Source organism: Elephantulus edwardii, unplaced genomic scaffold, assembly GCF_000299155.1.
Source record: "Elephantulus edwardii isolate Elephantulus edwardi_28Jun2011 unplaced genomic scaffold, EleEdw1.0 scaffold00006, whole genome shotgun sequence".
NCBI classification, from domain to species: domain Eukaryota; kingdom Metazoa; phylum Chordata; class Mammalia; order Macroscelidea; family Macroscelididae; genus Elephantulus; species Elephantulus edwardii.
The window spans coordinates 7,703,293-7,721,722 of NW_006399756.1; the positions used below are offsets into that span (position 1 = coordinate 7,703,293).

Sequence of the window (18,430 nt, forward strand, 5' to 3'; positions counted from 1 at the left end):
CAACCTCATCGTCTCTGATATACTTGAACCCATTGTTACGGTCATTGTGTCAGTTCATCTAGTTGAAGATCATCCTGTCTTTCTCTGACACTCTATGTTTCCAAGTTTGATGTCATTTTCCCAAGGACTGGCCCCCTCATGACAACATGTCCACAGTGTGTGGAGTGAAATGTCATCATCCTGGCCTCCAAGAAGCACCAGCCTCTAAGCTTTTGCCACTGAGTTGGAATCGACTCAGAGCTGACCCTAAAGCTGGTTTTCAGGGACTCAATTGTGCAGATTGAGATTGTTAACAATTTCAGCTTGTTTGGCTCCACAGTCAACACTCTTGACATCAACAGTCAAGAAATCAAAAGACGAATTGCACTGGGAAGATCTGTGGTCAGTACTGAGAAGCAATGATGTCAGGCTAGAGACTAAGGTGCACCTGATCCAAGCTATAGTCTTTATAATTACTTTTTGTGCATCAGAGAACTGGACGATACATTAAGAGGGCAGAAGAAGAATCAATGCTTTGGTGTTGTGGTGCTAGAGAAGAGTCTTGAACATACCATGGACCATTAAGATAATAAACAGGTCTGTCTTGGTGAGGATGAAACCAAATTTCTCCTTGGAGGCTAAGATTTTGAATCTCTGTCTCACATACTTTGAGCACGTGGCCAGGAGGGACCAGTCCTTGGAGAAGGACATCATGCTCAGAGAGGTGGAGGGACAGCACAGGAGAGGAAGACCACGGATGAGATGAATTGACACAGTGACTGAGGAATAGCGGTAGGTGTGTCGGAGTCAGTGAGACTGGCTCAAGATAGGGCAGGCTTCAGAGCTGTTATACGTAGGGTTGCTATGAGTCACAGGCAACTCAGTGGCACATAACAACAACAGCAACAAATTGTGCAGGAAGGGATTGCCTGTCTTCCTCCTGCAGAGCAGCTGATGGTTTTAAACTACCTACCTTTGGGTTGATACATAACTCCTCACCATTAGGCCACCAGAGCTCTCTGCTTCTAGGTTAGACATTGCCATTTCCGCCACCGACGAACCTCGATCTATTTCTATATTAATGGAGTTCCAAAGTCTATCTCATCTCTGTAGGAAAACAAGCCTTTCGTTTCAATAACTTCTAACCAAGCTTTCTCAGAACTTCATCAAGCGTTTCTCTGCTTTAAACAGATAAGCACTCTGTCTCTTTCTCATTGCTATCCTGTAGGAGCCGATTCACAGCCAGCTGTCCACTGGATTTCTGAAGCTGTGAGTCACATGGAAGAGGACTGACTGTCTGTCTCCCTCAGAGCCGCAGCTCTGAGATGTCAGAGAGGGCAGCCTTTGCGTTAGTGACACAACTTCTTCTTGACTATCCTGTTATCACCGCATATCAGCTCATTGCTGACTCACTATTCTACTGTTCCTGCCTATCAGCTCATCCCTGACTCTCCAGCAGGTTTTTGGAGGCACTTAATCTAGCGGGAGGGCTTTCCTATCTTTAGTCAATGGAGCAGCTGGTGGCTTCAAACCATATGTCTTTGGGATGGCAGCACAGCTTCTTACCACAGACCACCAGAGCTCTTTCTAGAAAGAGATAGAAGGGGATAAGCCCGCCGTGTCTCGTCCTCTCCGAGGGGTGGCAGAACGTCCTTTACTGCACTGTGACGGGCTTTGGGGATATGGTGACATTATACAGAGTATTCTTTAATGTACTTGATAGACTTCGCTGACATGATAACACTGGAGATTATCTTTACTGCATTTGATAGACGTTGGGGACATGGTAACACTGTAGATTATTCTTACTGCATTGTAGTACTTTGGGGACATGCCATCTCTGTGGGATATCCTTTATTGCGTGGCAGTAAGCTTAGGATACAGTGACATTGTAGGGTATATGGTACGGCACAGCGGTGGGCTTTGAGGACATGCAGCCCTTGTATCATTTACTGCACAGTGGTGGGCTTTGGGGACATGGTGACATTGCAGGTTTCCTGTACAGCACAGCGGTGGGCATTGGGGACATGGGGACATTGTAGGGGTTCCCATATGGCACAGTGGTGGGCTTTGGGGACATGGAGACATTGTAGGTTTCCTGTACGACACAGCGGTGGGCTTTGGAGACATGGAGACATTGTAGGTTTCCTGTACCACAGTGGTGGGCTTTGGGGACATAGAGACATTGTAGGTTTCCTGTATGGCACAGTGGTGGGCTTTGGGGACATATGAGCTGGCAGCTTCTCTGTCTCCCCCTTCTCCAGGCTCATTTTCTAGCTGCATTGCTGGCTTTGCAGAGGTGGCTGTCATTCCTCAGTGAGTCAGCTCCAGAGGAGCTCTCCTTCCCCCTGACACCTCACATTTAATTGACGGTCTGGTGTGGTCAGGAAGAACTCATGATTGACAGTGGGAGCAAGTATCCATGCTGGCAAAGCCGGGCGCCGGGCAGCCCAATCAGACCCCAGGCCACGGGCTTGTCAGATGGCAGGGGACCGGCTCCCTGAGCCCTCTGGCTCTCCAGGGTGAGCAGCTCGGGCTACCTGACCACCAGGTGCTTGTCAGCTGGACCTCAGAGCAGAGGTTCTCAGCCTCAGCACTGACACCTCTGGACTCTGCGGACATTTATGGGGGCTACCCTGTTCTAGGTGATGTTTGACAGCATTCCTGGTCCCTATCCATTAGTTCCCAGCATATCCTCCGTCATCTGCCTCCACTGATGGCCAGAATAACTCCAGGGGCAGAGGCAGAACTCCCCGTAAGCAAGGTAAGCACAGGTGACTCGTGCTTACTGATTTGTGTGTAGGGACCAAGTTTTCACCTCTTTGTTAGCAGGTAAATACAGCTCAAGCCGTGCTTGCCTGGCTGACCGGGTACTCTGTCCCTTTTCAGAGATTATAAGTTGGAGAGAGGGCAAGTTTGAGTTTGTAGGAAAGCACTGTAGAGTTGGGAGAAAGATGGCAGCCAGACCTTGAAGCAGAAGCCATGGTGGGGTAAGAGAGTGTGAGGTTGTTCACCCCACATTCCTAAGTCAACACCAGCAGTCCTGTGCTTACTTTGATTAATGGGGAACCCAGCACTACTGGGGGAATAGTTCTTGACCAGGTAAGAACTCTAGGCTAGGGGTCTCCTGTTTCTTCACAGTTTGGAACTCTGTTTAGAAAATTTGAAGTTGTAGAACGCGTGACAACAGTGGACTAGAATGTTATGTGTTCTATAAAGTATTAGCTAGAATATTATGTGTTGTTGCTGGGTACTGTCTGGTCAATTATTGACTCAAAGCAACTCCACGTGATGCAACCACTGTGGAAGGCAGTATGGTGCTTTCTCAAAAAGTTGCAAATAGAGATGCCATTTGACCCAGCAATTCCACTACTGGTAATATACCCCAAAGAGACCATAACTGACCTCCAAGCAGATATATGCACACCCATGTTTATCGCAGCTTTGTTCACAATAGCAAGGAGTTGCAAACAACCCAAGTGCCCACCAACAAACAAATGGATAGAGAAGCTGTGGTATATTCACACAATGGAATACTATGCTGCATTGAAAAACAAGGAACTCATGCAATATTATTCAAAATGGATGAGCCTGGAGGACATTATGCTGAGTGAAGTATCTCAGTCACAAAAGGACAAACACTGCATGGTGCCACTGTTGTAGAATGGGACTGATATCAGGGTTGTGGTAAGACTGAGAAAAACTGGATAAATTGTGTATACTGCACTGAAACAGATGAGGGAGAGAATAATTTAAAAGCGATATATATGATAGGGTATTATGGTTATCACAAGAGTCCACAATTAAGGTTGCATAGTGGAATGTACTTGGGGCAGTAGCAGGGGTGCGGGGGGATTGTGTACCAGGGAAAGAGTGTTTATTTTACTTTTCAAAGAGAGGAGGGAACTGGGATTGGAGGGAGGGCTGGGCGGGGAGAGAAGTGCAGCAATGAATGAATGAATGGAAATCCAAAATCTCTGTAAATGTTCATTAAAATTATTTTAAAAAATTAAAAAAAGAAAGAAATATGAAGAGAGAAAAAAAAACATGCCAAGGGCAGACCTCGGCCTGTCAGGCCAACAGGGACGCGTGTGTTCTAGCTGTGTGTTCCTGTTGTCTAGTACATTTCTTAAGGTGCCTTAGTGTCTAACACGTCGGTCTACTAACTGCAGAGTTGCTGGTTGGGGTCCACCAGCTGCTCTGAAGAAGACAGAGGAGCAGTCTCCTCCCATGAAAACTCCCTTTCAGAAACCGGATGGAGGATCTCTGTGAGTGAGAATCAACTCGAGAGCATGCGTCCAGCTCATTTCTTGAAGAGCACTAGATGATTCTATCATTGTAGAGTCACACTCAGGGAATTTGACTGTATTAAACACCATGCTCTTGGATAAGAAGAGAGGGATTGAAACAAAATGTATTGCAGTTTCCAGAAGAAGAATACCATAGGTCATTGATAGGTTTCAGGTCTAACATTAGGAAAGGGGCCCTGGTGGCCTAATGGTAAGAAGTGGCACTACAATCTCAAAGGCAAGCAGTTCAAATCCACCAGCTGCTCCACACGAGAGGAGTGAACGGTCTCCTCCTGAAAACCCACTGGAGAGTCAACTATGAGTTGGTTCCCACTGGACAGCACACAACAACAAACATCGTTAAGAGGGTAACTGTTTTTAAATGAAGAAAGGGAATGGCTGTGTAATTACAGTGTTTTTTTTTTAACTTTTTTCTTTATTATTATTTTGTGTGTGTGTACCGTCAAATCAGATCTGACTGGTACAGGAGGATATTGCTCCTCCTTCTCCGGCAGAGCATCTGGTGGATTCGAACTGTTTATCTCTGGGATTGCAGTGCAGCTTCTTGCCACTAGGCCACCAGAGCTCCCCTGTAATTACAGTTTTAAGATTATAATAGTGATTGCCTTATTGTCTGGCAGACTTGGGAAATGTGATGCCACATTTCATAGACCGTCACTATCACTTTTTAAGAATTAGACTAACACAAACACACCAGAATAATGAAGGGTTAGAAATACACATTCACAAAAGTTAATGTTTATTTTATGATTCTAAAAGGTTCCTTGCAGCTTAGATCTTTATTACAGACACCTCCAATGCCATCCAGACACAGACTCTTTAGCCAATGAAGAACTTGAGTTTTCGAGAGGACTTACTAGTAGAGAGATTCATTCTCCACATTCATGGAGGTGGGCGTGCTTTTTAGAAGACTGCATTAGTATCCTGACATTTGGTCTCAAAGTTCCTTCAAGATTAATTCACTTAGCTACTTCCTGCTGAAAAGGGACGCTGAAGATTTCAGGGTGAAGATCTTCTCTCACTACTCTAAAGGGCCCCTTTGGCAATAGGAAACACGTAGACTATTGTGGAGATTGATTTTGGAATTTAGATGCACTGTTATCAATTGTGCTTAGCCATACACGTTCATATCCTTGAAGATGTATCATGGAAGTGTTGCAGCCTAGAAGACACAAATTTAACAAGTTAAAAGTACATGAGTCAAAAATTAAAAAGCAATAATCTTCCAATTAGAGGTTCTAATAGTGGCACAAATCAAGTTACAGAGGGAAGGTAGTTCATAAAATAAAAGGCCTATTGACTAGCACTTTGTCTATTATAGTATAAAGGTTAGGAACCACAAGGTGTAGAGACTCAACTATGTAATTTACTGTTCTTAAGTCCTGGACCAAATTCCATTTACCACTGGGTTGTTTTACAGCTCGGAAGTCCGCATGCAAGGCAGAGGTGAATACGCCATCCCCTTTTCCTTATGATTCAGAGTGAAGTCTCTCTCAGGGGGAGTGATGGGGAATGGCAAAGGACACACTGACAAAGGAGATTAATCAGAACTGGCTTTGACAAGCACTGTGGCAATGGGACAATTAAAACAGACTTTCAAGGGGGAGGAAAAAAAGAGGAACAAATTGGGGGGGAGGGTAGAGAAAATAGTGCAACAATGAATGAATGGAAACCCAAAATATCTGTAAATGTTCATTTAAATTAATAAAATTTAATAATAATAAAAAAGATTAATTCAGAAGTGAGTTGAGGGCACAGTGAGGTTTGGCCATGTCCAAGGGGGCCTGGCAGCTGGTGCATTGGTGAGTAGGGCTCCATTATGGAACCCCTGGACAGATCCCTGGAAAAGAGTGTCCTTGGTAAAATAGAGACTCAGAAAAAAGAACCTGAATGAGGTGGGTTGGCACAGTGACTGCTACAGTGGGCTCCAGAGGAGCAAGGACTGTTAAGAGGGTAAGGGACGCGGTCGTGTTGCATTCTGGGATGTGTGGGATCTCTTGATGGCATCTAATAACATGGAACTCTTGACCAAGTTGTCATCATCGATGGCTAGACTCTGTCTCATATCCTTGTTGTCTATTACAAGTAAGACTGTTCTTGGAACTTGAGCAGCAAGTGCTCAGAGTTTGAGAAGGGCACTTGTCCTGTTTTTCTTCCTTTAGCATATTCACCAGCCCTTTTCTTATTTGATTAAAATCTGGTGAAATAGACACAAGAAAGTAAGATTAATGCAGAGTTGGTCTTAGTGAACCAGGAAGCTTCACCTATCTTCAGATTTTGTTCTTAGCTCACAGAGTTCTCTTTCAATTGAGAATGAAAAAAGAGAAGATTCCAGAACATCACCTAAATTCAGATTTTTAAATGGGACTGACATCAGGGTTGAGGGAAGACAGAAAAGGAGGGAAGGAATGATGTATATTGCGTTGAAACAGGTGAGGGAGAGATGTGTTTGAAAGGGACATATGAATGGGTATTCTTGTCATTACAGAAGTCCAGAATGAAGGCTGCATAGTGGAGTGAACTTGAGGGGAAGGATTACATAACAGTGAAAGAGTTTTTCTTTTTAAGGAGAAGAGTGATTTGGGGGGGGTCGGTGGGCAGAGAGAAAAGTGTAACAATGAATGACTGAAAATCCCAAGTCTCTGTAAACTGTCATTAAAATTAATAAAAAAAGAAAAAAATTGTATCATAAAGAAGCTTTGAGTAGTAGCAATAACTGACAGCTAGCATATTACGTGACATAAAACCTAATTATTAAATATATAGTAGATAAACATACCCTTCAACGCAGAGCTGACATGTAACCTCTGCCTTGGGGTTTTCTGACCATTGTCTCTCCAGTTAGGCCAAGTTAGTCATGCTTTCCTTAAATGCCCCCGAGCAGTTTGCTCATGTCCCCGAAATAGCACGTGCCTGATTGTGTTGCATTTCATCTCTTTCCACGTCTGTCTTCCTGCCTGGATGCTGGGACTCTGAGAGGGAGCAGTTCACCTCGGAGCTCAGCACCTGGCGTGTGTGGGCTGGTACGTAGGAGACACTTAATACATATCTGTTGGGTGAATGAGTAATAAGAAAACTCATTAAATTCCATCTTTCACACTGGGCAAGAACAGGACACATCATACGGAAACATTCACAAATTGTTAATACCAATCAATTCTCTTTTTTGATTTAGAATGAAGACTTCTGGCCACATAGATTTTTTTTTTTTTAAATCATCTTATTCTTTTCACCTGCTTTCCCTCCACTGTGGCTCATGGAATGATTTGTCTTCATTTTTTTTCCTTTTTGGGGCCTTTCTAAACAACATCCTTATCTTCTTTCCAGGCAGGTATTAACGAAAATGACTTCTACGATGGGGCGTGGTGTGCAGGACGCAATGACCTCCACCAGTGGATTGAAGTGGACGCCAGGAGGCTGACCAAGTTCACTGGTGTCATCACGCAGGGAAGAAATTCACTCTGGCTGTAAGTGTGGGCGGGCATGCACTAGTCTAGACCCTGTAAATAGAGGCAAAAATGTTGTAGAGAGGTAACTGGTAATAGGGAATGTTGTTGTTGTTATGTGCCGTCGAGTCGTTTGCGACTCATAGCGACCCTATGCACAACAGCTCTAAACCCTGCTCTATCCTGTGCCAACTGCACCGCCTCTGACACACCCATCCTGATTACCCCAGTCACCAAATCAGTACATCTCATAGAGGGTTTTCCCCTCCTGCACTGTCCCTCCACCCTCCCAAGCATGTTGTCCCTCTCCAAGGACCCGTCCCTCCTGGCAACATGTCCAAAGTATGTCAGACGAAGCCCCAGAATCCTTGCCTCCAAGGAGTAGCTTGGTTTAATCCTCTCCAAGATGAATCTGTTTGTTTTCCTGGCAGTCCATGGTACATTCAGTACTCTTCTCCAGCACCACAGCTCAAAAGCATCCATCTCCTTCTGTCCTCCCTAGTCATTGTCCAACTCTCTGATGCATAACAAGCGATTGCAAAGACCATGGCCTGTATCAGGCGCACCTTAGTCTCCAGAAAGACACTGTTGCTCCTGAGTACCTTAGAGAGGTCCCTAACAGCAGACTTTCCCATCGCTGGACTTGAAGTTGCCAGTTCACTTGGCAGGTGCCTTCCCTAGGATAGAGCCCTCAGGTTGTACAGGAATAGAGAAGAGTATCCGCTAGAGAGGTTAAACAAAGTAGACCAGTGGGCAGTGAGAGCAATGCAGGGTGGACAGGTAGCTGCCATCCTGGATCCTTATTTCTTGGTGAAATAGTGGGTGTGCTGACTGGTTAACTGATAGACCCCGAGAGGATGAAGTCTGCACAAGTGGCAAGTAATAGACAAGGATTTGGGCAAGTGAGCGGGTTCCAGCCATGTCCTGGGGTCTAGAACAGGACTCTTCCAGATTCCGAGGAAGGATGGAAACTCTAACCAACTACTCAAATAAAGAACCCACGAAGAAAGAGTCTAGTGAGCTCTGCTGACCTCTAGTCGTAAGGAGTTGCCCTGGCAACCCAAAGATATATGGTTCAAATCCATCAAGTTCTTTGCAGGAGAGAAATGGGCAATGTCCTGCTGTGAAATTAAATGCTTCTGAAAACCCGCTGGAGTTCCAACTTGACGGCACATAACAACAATAATAGAAAAGGGAACTGAAGAAGGGTGATGCCATCTGCAGCTAGAGAACGACCCAGAGCTGTATTATTATTATTATTATTATTCATAAGTTGTAATAATTCATAGCGTTCCTGAGAGGGGCAGTCATCTGCTGAAAATGCCTCGGCCAGCCCAGGGCTACCTCCATGGGATCTTCATATGGCTCCGGCCAGGTGGACAGAAAGCATGCAGACACTAGGGGCTATGTGGAGCTAAAAGTGGGTCAGCAGGATCCTGGGCATTTTATTCATGTAAACCAGAAACTGGGAAGTCCCTTCAGCATCTTCCACACTGAGAAGCCAGAGTTATGGAACTCGTGGTCACTGCGCTGGGCAGCGAAGGCACTTTGAGACCCTGCCTCCCTTCTAGACAATTTTCTCCAATTCCAGATCTTGGACTCTTTCAAGGTTTACCATTTACCTATTGCAGCCAAGGGAAACTCTATCATTTACTGAGTAATTTAAACTCTGGAAAAATCAGAATTAATAAAAAAACGGGGGTAAAGGGATAAAAGAAGTGAATGTAGCCTTGGGGTTTGCACTTAATTACCTGACATTGTCACTGCTGAGAAGACTTATTACTTGGTGACATTTGTGCGCCAATGACTCATCATTTGTTTGCCTCAGAATTTATTTATTGTGATGACATCTGAGAACCTTTTAAAAACATGATCTGTCATTCCATTACCCTTATGCAAGTAGAGTGGGGTTTTTTTTGCATTTATAATCACATTACTTATACCATTGTGTTTTATTTTTAACTTAAAATCTAGCTGTAGCATTTTTCATGCTGCTGCTTAAACTGCGTAACGATCATTTTTAATAGACCCTAATTTCCTCGGTTTTGCACCTATTACCATAGAAATCTCTGCAGTCACAGGCGATATTGCAAAGAGGCATTTTCATGGCTTTTCTCCTTCCTGTGAATTTCTTCAACTAAATTTCCAGACTGTAGAGTAATGGACGCAGCTTGACAGTACTCTGGTTGTGTATTTGTGCTGTTTTCTCTGCAGCATTTTTCCACTTAGCTTTTCAGCAGTGCTTATAAATGTGTTCAGAAGGGTCAGTTTCTGTTCTGGGGGATGCCTTACCATGACTTACTAGTATGGCAACTGTTTTCACTGCTTAGATACTTTCTGAAAGGCAAGCCTTTGGGAAAGAAAAGTAGAATTGCTCAAGAAAAATGGAAAATTACAAAGAATGCCCTGTTTGAGATGATCTGTTGGGATGGGAACACGGACCTCCCCCCCTTCCCCCCACTGCTCAGATAGTAACTTCCTGTCTGGTCACTTACCTGGAGACCCCCAGGTCTGTGTCAGCTGGTTATTGGACTAGGAAGGAAAGCTGGGATGGACATGCCATCACTTTCCATTTCAACTAGAAACACAAGAGCGTTATGGGTGAGCACAAAATTGCAGTTGGATAATATCTTTGCTTATCTTAACCTAGAGCAAAGACAACTAAAATTGAAGACCAGGGATCAGGTTTACTTTTAAGAATCAGTTCTTTTTTAATCTACATTTATTTTAAGACAAATGATTCTTCAGAAACAATTAAAAAAAAATCGGCTGAGTTTTGCTTTGGCTTACTTCACGGAATGGCATTGTCTCCACAAGGGACCGAAGAGGAAACCAGAGAAGAATGTATTTTGGTACCTGCGCTCTTTTCCCTGGAGGCATAAGTGATGCAGGAGGCACTGACCAGGAAACACGTTCACAGGAGTTGCTGTTTGTCTTGCTCCCGTGCACTTGGCACACTGGACAACATTGTGCTTAACGGAGTGAAGTGTCGACAGGTCCTGACCCATCTGTCTGACGACATGCATGGTTGAACTCTCACTGTCATGTGCTGTTTTCCAACATTAGAGGCTCATCTCCCAGCACCATATTGGACTAAGTTCTGCTGTGAGTCAGAGCATTTTCATTGGCTAAGTGCGCCTGACACTGGCCATTTTCTTTGCAATCATTTGCTATGCATCAGAGAGCTGGAGGATAGAAGGAGAATTGATGCCTTTGAGCTGTGGTGCTGGAGAAGAGTATTGAATATACCATGGACTGCTAAGAAAACGAACAGGTTCATCCTGGAGAGGGTGAAACCGGGCTGCTCTTTGGAGGCAAGGATTCTGAAGCTTCACCTGACATACTTTGGACATGTTGCAAGGAGGGACCAGTCCTTGGAGAGAGACATCATGCTTGGGAGGGTGGAAGGACAGCGCAGGAGGGGAAGGCCCTCGATGAGGTGGATTGATTCAGTGACTGGGGTAATGGGGGTGGGTATGTCAGAGACAGTGAGCTTGGCACAGGATAGAGCAGGGTTTAGGGCTCTTGTTCATAGGGTTGCTGTGAGTGGCAGGCAACTCGATGGCACATAACAACAACAACAACAATTTCAGAGGTAGATTTCCAGATTTTCCCCCACTCAGTCTGTCTTAGTTTTGGTGGTCTAGTGTGTTAGCTATGCTTTGGGCTGCTAACTCAATGGTTGCTGGTTCAAATCTACCAGCTACTCCATTGGCGACAGATGAGGTAGTTGGCTCCTGTTCCGATTTACAGTCTCAGAAACTCACGAGTTGGAATTGAAGTGGGTTTGAGTTTTGCTTTGTCCGGAGGAGCCACTGAAACCTCCCCCCCCTACCCCCCGCCGGGAGTGACCTGCTGGCATTTGAAACATCAGCCGCATAACGTCCAGCATTGCAGAAGGGTAGCCGCGAATGCATGTCACGGTTTATAAATGCCTTCTGTCTGGTTGTTGGATGTAGGGGCACTTTACTAGTGATTAGAGTTAAATATTTATCTAAGGATACCTTTTAAATGCTTTTAACTTGGAGGACTTTCAGAGTTGGATATTTTTAAATGAACACCCATAGTCTTATTTATTTCTCAACTGCTTTTCTTCTTTAATGTCTTTTATTTATTTTTAGAATCATTTTCGTTTTATAGGAAAAATTACTCAGAAAGAAGTGAGAGCTCTTCTAAACCCCTGCTTCTCCTGTACCCCGTCTCTCCTATTGTTAAGACTTGCTGTTGTGTGATATTGTTGTGAACTGTCACGTGGAAACTGACGTACAGCTGACCGTCCAGTGGGTTTTCAGGAGCAATTAATCGCGTGAGAGGAGAGAGCCCATTCTTCTCCCATGGAGCAGCTGATGGATTCGAACCATGTGCCTTTGAGATTGCAGCATAGCTTCTTATCATTAGGCCACCAGAGCTCCCTTCTAGTAGTTAACAATTGATAAGCAAATATTGTTACATTACTATTAACTAAGGTCTAGTTCACTCTCAGATTCACTCTGTCAGTAGGGTTTCACAAAGGCGTACTGTCATCTTTGCACGATGGCAGCATCATGCAGAGTATTTCACTGTCTTTCAGTTCCTCGATTCTATCCCTTTATCCCTCCCTGCCCACCATGGGCCATCTTAGGACTTAATTATCTCTAGATGTGTCTATCAATGCAATAATCTGACTGGTATTGAACATCTATACTAAACGGAGCATAGAAGAAGATCAGTTGACCTAGTGGACAGAAAGTGATGCTACCAAGCCAAAGGTGGGTGACTTTGATCCGTGGCCCTCCGGCCTGTTTTTGTGTTTTGGTCAAACATTCTTCTAGGTTGTATAGCCCTGGTCTGTCCATTTGCTGTACAGAGGTAACTCGTGGTTGCTGTGAAACCAAACACTTTAACACTGATGTGTCAACTGCGATAGTGGTCACCCATGGTGGACAGTGTTTGGTGGAGCTCCCTAATTAAAACAAGCTTGGAAGCAGGAGTGGGATCCACTTCCGTAATAGCTTGCCTCTGGAAACCCTATGAACCTGGAGAAAGGATGAAAGTTATGCAGGTGTCCAGGTCTTTGGTTCATAGGGTTGCTATGAGCCATCTATGACTCAATGGCACTTAACAACAACAAACTAAAATGGAGAGCTCTGATGGCCTAGTGGTAAGAAGCTGTTCTGCAATCCCAAAGGCCTGTGGATCCAATCCACCAGCTGCTCTGTGGGAGAAAGATGGGCAGTCTCCTCCTGTACGATTTACTGCCTCTAAAACTCCACTGGAAGGTCAGCTGTGGTTTGATCCCAACTTGACAGCACACAACCAACTAAATACTAACTAAGGGAGCTCTGGTGGCCTAGTAGTAAGGAGTTGTGCTGTCAACTGAAGGCACATGGTTCAAATCCACCAGCTGCTCCATGGAGAAAATGGGTAGTTTCCTCCCATGTGATTTATTGCCTCGGAAAACCCACTGGAGACTCAGCTGTGGGTTGGTTCTGACTTGACAGTACGTAATAGCAGCATAGTAACCAAGGAGCTATGATGACACAATTCACACAGAGTTGCGCTGTTAACTCAAAGATGGTGCTTTTCCAGCCATTCGAGTCCACCAGAGACTATACGAGAAAGATGAACACTCTTCTCCCAAGCAGTTTGTAGCCTCTGAAGCCCAGTGGAGGGTCAGCTATGAGTTGATCCAACTCAAAGGGAATTAGTTTTTTTTAAAATGTTTTATTTTATATTGGTTTGCATACAAAATTCATATATAATGTGTTTCACACTTCATTCATACTGAGTTTCATACAATCATTCCCATACATTGTATTTTATAAAATTAATTGTCATTGAGCTATGCCCACTATTATCCTGTCTTTTCAGGTCCCCACTGAATCTTTCCCATTTCCTTTACCCCCTCCCTCCATCCACCAAATTGTGCAACTCTGTGATTCACCTTCTTCCTACCCTCACTCCGCTGTTCCCACTCCTTCCCCGCTTGGGCCCCCATACACGTTTTGCTAGTTATCCTCTATTTTTCCAATTTGGTTTTATGCAGTATTTGTCCTTATGAGACTGAGCTAGTTCACTCAACATAATGCTCTCCAGTCTCTCCCAAGTTACACAGTATTTTTGAAATTGTGCCCCTGATTGCTGTGTAGTATTCCATCATGTGTATGTACCACAATTTCTCGATCCTTTCTACTGTGGTTGGACATTTGAGCTATTTCCATGTTCTTGCAATTGTGAATAATGCTGCTATTGTACATTGATGTCCAAATCTCCATTTGTGTCTTAGTTCTAATTTCCTTGGGATATGTTCCTAGTAGTGCAATAGCTGGGTCATAGGGAATTTATATGTTCAGCTTTTTTTTTTTTTTGGAAAGACGAAAATGTCTTTCAGAGTGGTTGTACCATTTTATAATTCCACCAACAGTGTATAAGAGTTCCAATCTCTCCACATTGTCTCCAACATTTATTGTTTTCTGTCCTGTTAAACTTGGCAGTGTTTTGTTTGTTTGTTTGTTTTTTAAATATAAAATAGGTGAAAAGTTGTCTCATATACTTTGGGCCTGTCGTCAGGAGGGGACAGTCCTTAGATAACGACACCGTGCTGGGAAAGGCAGAGGACTCTCCATGAGATGGTTTGGCACAGAGACTGTATCAATGGGCTCCAGTATATTATATAGACATCGTGAGGCTGGAGAAGGAGCCGTCAGGGTTCAGATCTGTTGTTTCTGGAGCCACAGTCAACTCGATGGCACCTGACAGCAACATCTAGGAATCCAAGGTAGAGCGACACATGCTGCTTCCTACAGGGCGGTTTCAGTCAAGTGGAAGCACCCAGTATATTGAAGATGCGTTAGAATTCTGCAGTGTGCTCCCTGATCTGGGACAGAGACAGGACAGTAGTTATGGGGTCTGAAATGCAAATGGAGAGATGACTCAGAACCTGTGACACTCAGCCAAAGTCTCACAACTGGTTGATAACTGAGTTGAAGATAAAATCTAATATTGTTTTAATGATTTTTCAAGTAACTTATGCTATTTGAAAGTAGTAAAACTTAATTGTTGTAAGGATATTGAATAACTTTGCACCAATATAAATCATCCTTCTCACGGCATTGCAATTTAGTGAAATTTTAGTATACCCATCAAAAGCAATCTTTTATTTCCCTGATGTCAGAAAGTATATTAGGTCTCTGAGTGTTATAATTATAATCAGTGTGATGATTCAAAAGTTAATTATCCTGTTTGAGGTGAACAGATGCTTCTAATGACTCGAAAGAAATACTGGTGATTTAAAATAACCACACGCTTTTAAAATTTTAATTGTTTGATAAACAGAACAATTCTCATTATCTCTTGAGAGTCTGTAGATTTGTCCTCAAAGTGAGGCAGCAATCTGATGGATGACTAAGGACAGTGGGACTAGTTGGCTGCATTTTAAAAGTAGTTGGGCTAATTGGAGGAAGAGGAATGGACCCTGGAGGTGAGCCTGAAAATACAGAGCTGAATCACTCATTTTCAGCCTTAGGGAGTCTGGGTTGTGTTTGACAGCGGAAATTTTTATCAGGGATTCTGAACATGGCTTGTATAAACATTTTGTTGTTGCTGTTGTTATTGTTGTTAAGTGCTGTCGAGTTGAGCATGACTCATAACGACCCTATGAACAAAAGACCTGAACTTTGTTCTGTAACTACCGTCATTTCTCTACATTCATGGAGTTTCCAGGGCTATGTTGTTGAGGAAGTGGATGCCACTCCTGCTTCCAAGCCCGTCTCAAGCTGGGAGCTCCACCAAACACTGTCCAGGGTGGGTAACCATTATGGCATTTGACACACCAGTGGTGCAGCATTCAGCATCACAGCAACCCCAAGTTACTTCAGGACAGCAAATGGACAGACCATTGATGCACCGTTTATGAGAATGTTCATCTCAACTATAATTAACACCAGCAGCCCAACGGTCGAGGCCAGCTCATCACGTCCTGGTTGGCTCTAACCAACAGGCTTCCAGCCTGCAGCTCATTAGCTAAATCCAGCAAATCCAATCAGCTGACACCCGATTGTGAACAAAAACCCCAGGCAAATAGTCCACCCTGGACCCTCACCAAAACAAGAGAATCCACCTTTCAGAATTCACCGCTTTATACATGAGCCTCCAAATGGGAGACTTAGTCGGGGCCTAACTGCCTTTTAAATACAAGGCCTGCCCACCACGTCCTGGTTCTATAAGAATTACGATGGTAAATAAAACAAAATTGATGAAGCCACAACGTTGAAAGCAAGACAAGGTCAAGGGAAGGCATATTCCCCCTTTTTCCTGGGAAGGCAACCTTTTCATATCTCAAGAGGGGTAGATCCATGAGAGAAAAACACAGTAACTACCAAATGGATGGAAGTAGTTGATGAGGCAGATATGTGAGGAGGCACTGATGTGGAGCTGACACTGGCAAAGGGGCTCATCTTAGTAGATGGGTCCCTTGGTCCCCTGAGCTCATGGGAAAGGGTTGACTAAGGTGGGTTTTGTATTCTTTCGAGTGTGCAGGTGGTTGAGGCTTCTGCAGGGAGTAAGAGCATCAGCTCTAAAGTTGAATATCTAAAGATGCAGAAAATATTCCAGCTGCAAAGAGGACTCGACTGAAGTTAGGAGCGAATAGAATTGTAATTGCTCCGTTTGGTGGTAGACACATCGTGCTGATAAAAATAGAGAGGGATTCCCTCTAAGAGATGGCTTGACTGTAACAGTGGACTTGAGCATGGCAGAGATCACGACATGTGCACGATGGGGCAGGGCTTCAGCCTGTTGTTCACAGAGTGGTTATGAATCTTGGTTGATCCAGTGATGCTTAACAGCAACAACAGCAACGAGGCGGTGTCGTCGTTAGGTGCCATCTAACTGAGCACAACTCATAGCAGCCCTATGAACAGCCATTCTTTTCCTATTTTTTAAATAAAATTTTATTTGAATTGTGATTTTAATGAGAATTTAGAGAAGTAAGATTTTCATTCATTTCTTGTTGCACATTTTACCCCCTCCCCCTCCCTTCGCCTGACCCCAGTTCGCTTTTCTTTTAATATTCATTTCATATTCATTGTTGCACAATTACCTACCTCCTCCCCCATCCTCTTTGCAATGATGTACCTCTTATTCTGTATGTTATTGTCATGCATATCATATCTCGTCATATACTCCTTTTAAACAGTTCTGTCCTTCATCTGTTCCAATGCAATGGTCATTATTTATCCACTCTTATCCTATTCTCCTCCCACCCCACCCCCATGTCAGACCTGCTTTATAACACTGGCACTATGCAGTATTTGTCTTTTTATGACTGAGATATTTAACTTAGTGTGATGTCCTCCAGGGTCCCCTGTGTTGTGTAATATTCTACAAGTTCTTTTTTCAGTGCTGCATAGTATTCCATTATATGAATATACTATAGTTTTCCTATCCATTCATTTGTTGATGAACACTTGGGTTGTTTCCATTTGTTTGTTATTGTGAATAACATAGCAATAAACATGGGGATACATATATCTGTTTGGATGGCAGTTCTGGTTTGTTCAAAATCCCTAGCTATCATAGAGATGCCAGTAAAAACAATATGAGATTTCATCTCACCCCAGTCACAATAGCTACGCTCATCAGAGCAGCAAATAATAAATGCTGGAGAGGTTGTGGAGAGATTGGAGCCCTTATTCACTGCTGGTGGAAGTGTAAAATGGTGGAGCCACTTTGGAAGGTGGTTTGACACTTTCTCAAAAAGTTAGAAATAGAAATATCATTTGACCCAGTAATGAGCAGCTGTTCTTAAACCTGCCCTATCCTGTGCCGTCCTCCTTATCTCTGAGATACTAGAGCTCACTGCTAAAGTCACAATGTCAGTCCATCTCATTGGGGATCTTCCTATCCTCACTGTCCCTCTGTCCTTCCAAGCATGATGTCCCTTTCCAACGAAAAACCTCACCTGGCTACGTGTCCAAAGTATGAAAGACAGCTTGGCCGTCCTTACTTCCAAGGAACACCCTGACTACACCCCTTCCAGAACATTCCTGTTTGTTCAGTCCTCTTCTCCAGCACCATGGCTTGAGGAAGACTCATCGGCAACCTGCATTCTGCTGATGACACAGCTTTGCTTGCTGAAAATGAGGAAGATAGGAAACACCTGCTGCAGAAGGGTTCCCAGGCTCACGCCACTTTATCTCCAAATGCAGCCTGTGTCCTCCCAGCACCGACAATCCCTTATCTCTTCTGCGCTTATTGCAGCTCTTTTTCACCTTTGCACAACTGACCGCTGGGGATAGTAGAGCATATGCTGCATTTGGAGATGAGGGGATGTGAGGTTGCGAACTAGCTTCCCACAGGAATTCAACCCCTCACAGGCGTTGAAACACAACATAACGTTAAGGGTTCGTCCACTAGTGCAGGGAAAGCTCAAATAGCCCATAGAGAAGATGAATGAAAAGAGTGGAGGGCCCAAGAAATGAGGACGTTTTGGTCAGGGTGGGCAGTGGCTTGTTTCAGGGTTTTATGGATGTAGTGGTGGTTTTATCAGGGTTCAGGGTGCATGTGGAATTCACTGAAGGTCAGAGAGGAGACTTAAAGCTGGAGTATCACCTGCCCAGGGAAGACTCAGAGGGCAGCCGGATTGTGGTTGAGGAGAAGAGTTGAGAGGGAAGCTGAAGAGATAATGGAGTCTGTAAGGGAAGTGAACAAAAGGAA

The 18,430-nt window shown here is 44.1% G+C and overlaps 1 protein-coding gene across 1 annotated transcript in view; it reads left to right on the forward strand.

Annotated features, from left to right (window-relative positions):
* The window catches only part of CPXM2 (carboxypeptidase X (M14 family), member 2), a 197,881-nt gene that overhangs the window by 126,354 nt on the left and 53,097 nt on the right, over positions 1-18,430 (forward strand). Inside the window, exon 10 of the mRNA XM_006880142.1 lies at positions 7,617-7,756. Coding sequence (XP_006880204.1) covers positions 7,617-7,756 — 140 coding nt within the window. The remainder of the gene's footprint in view (positions 1-7,616; positions 7,757-18,430) is intronic.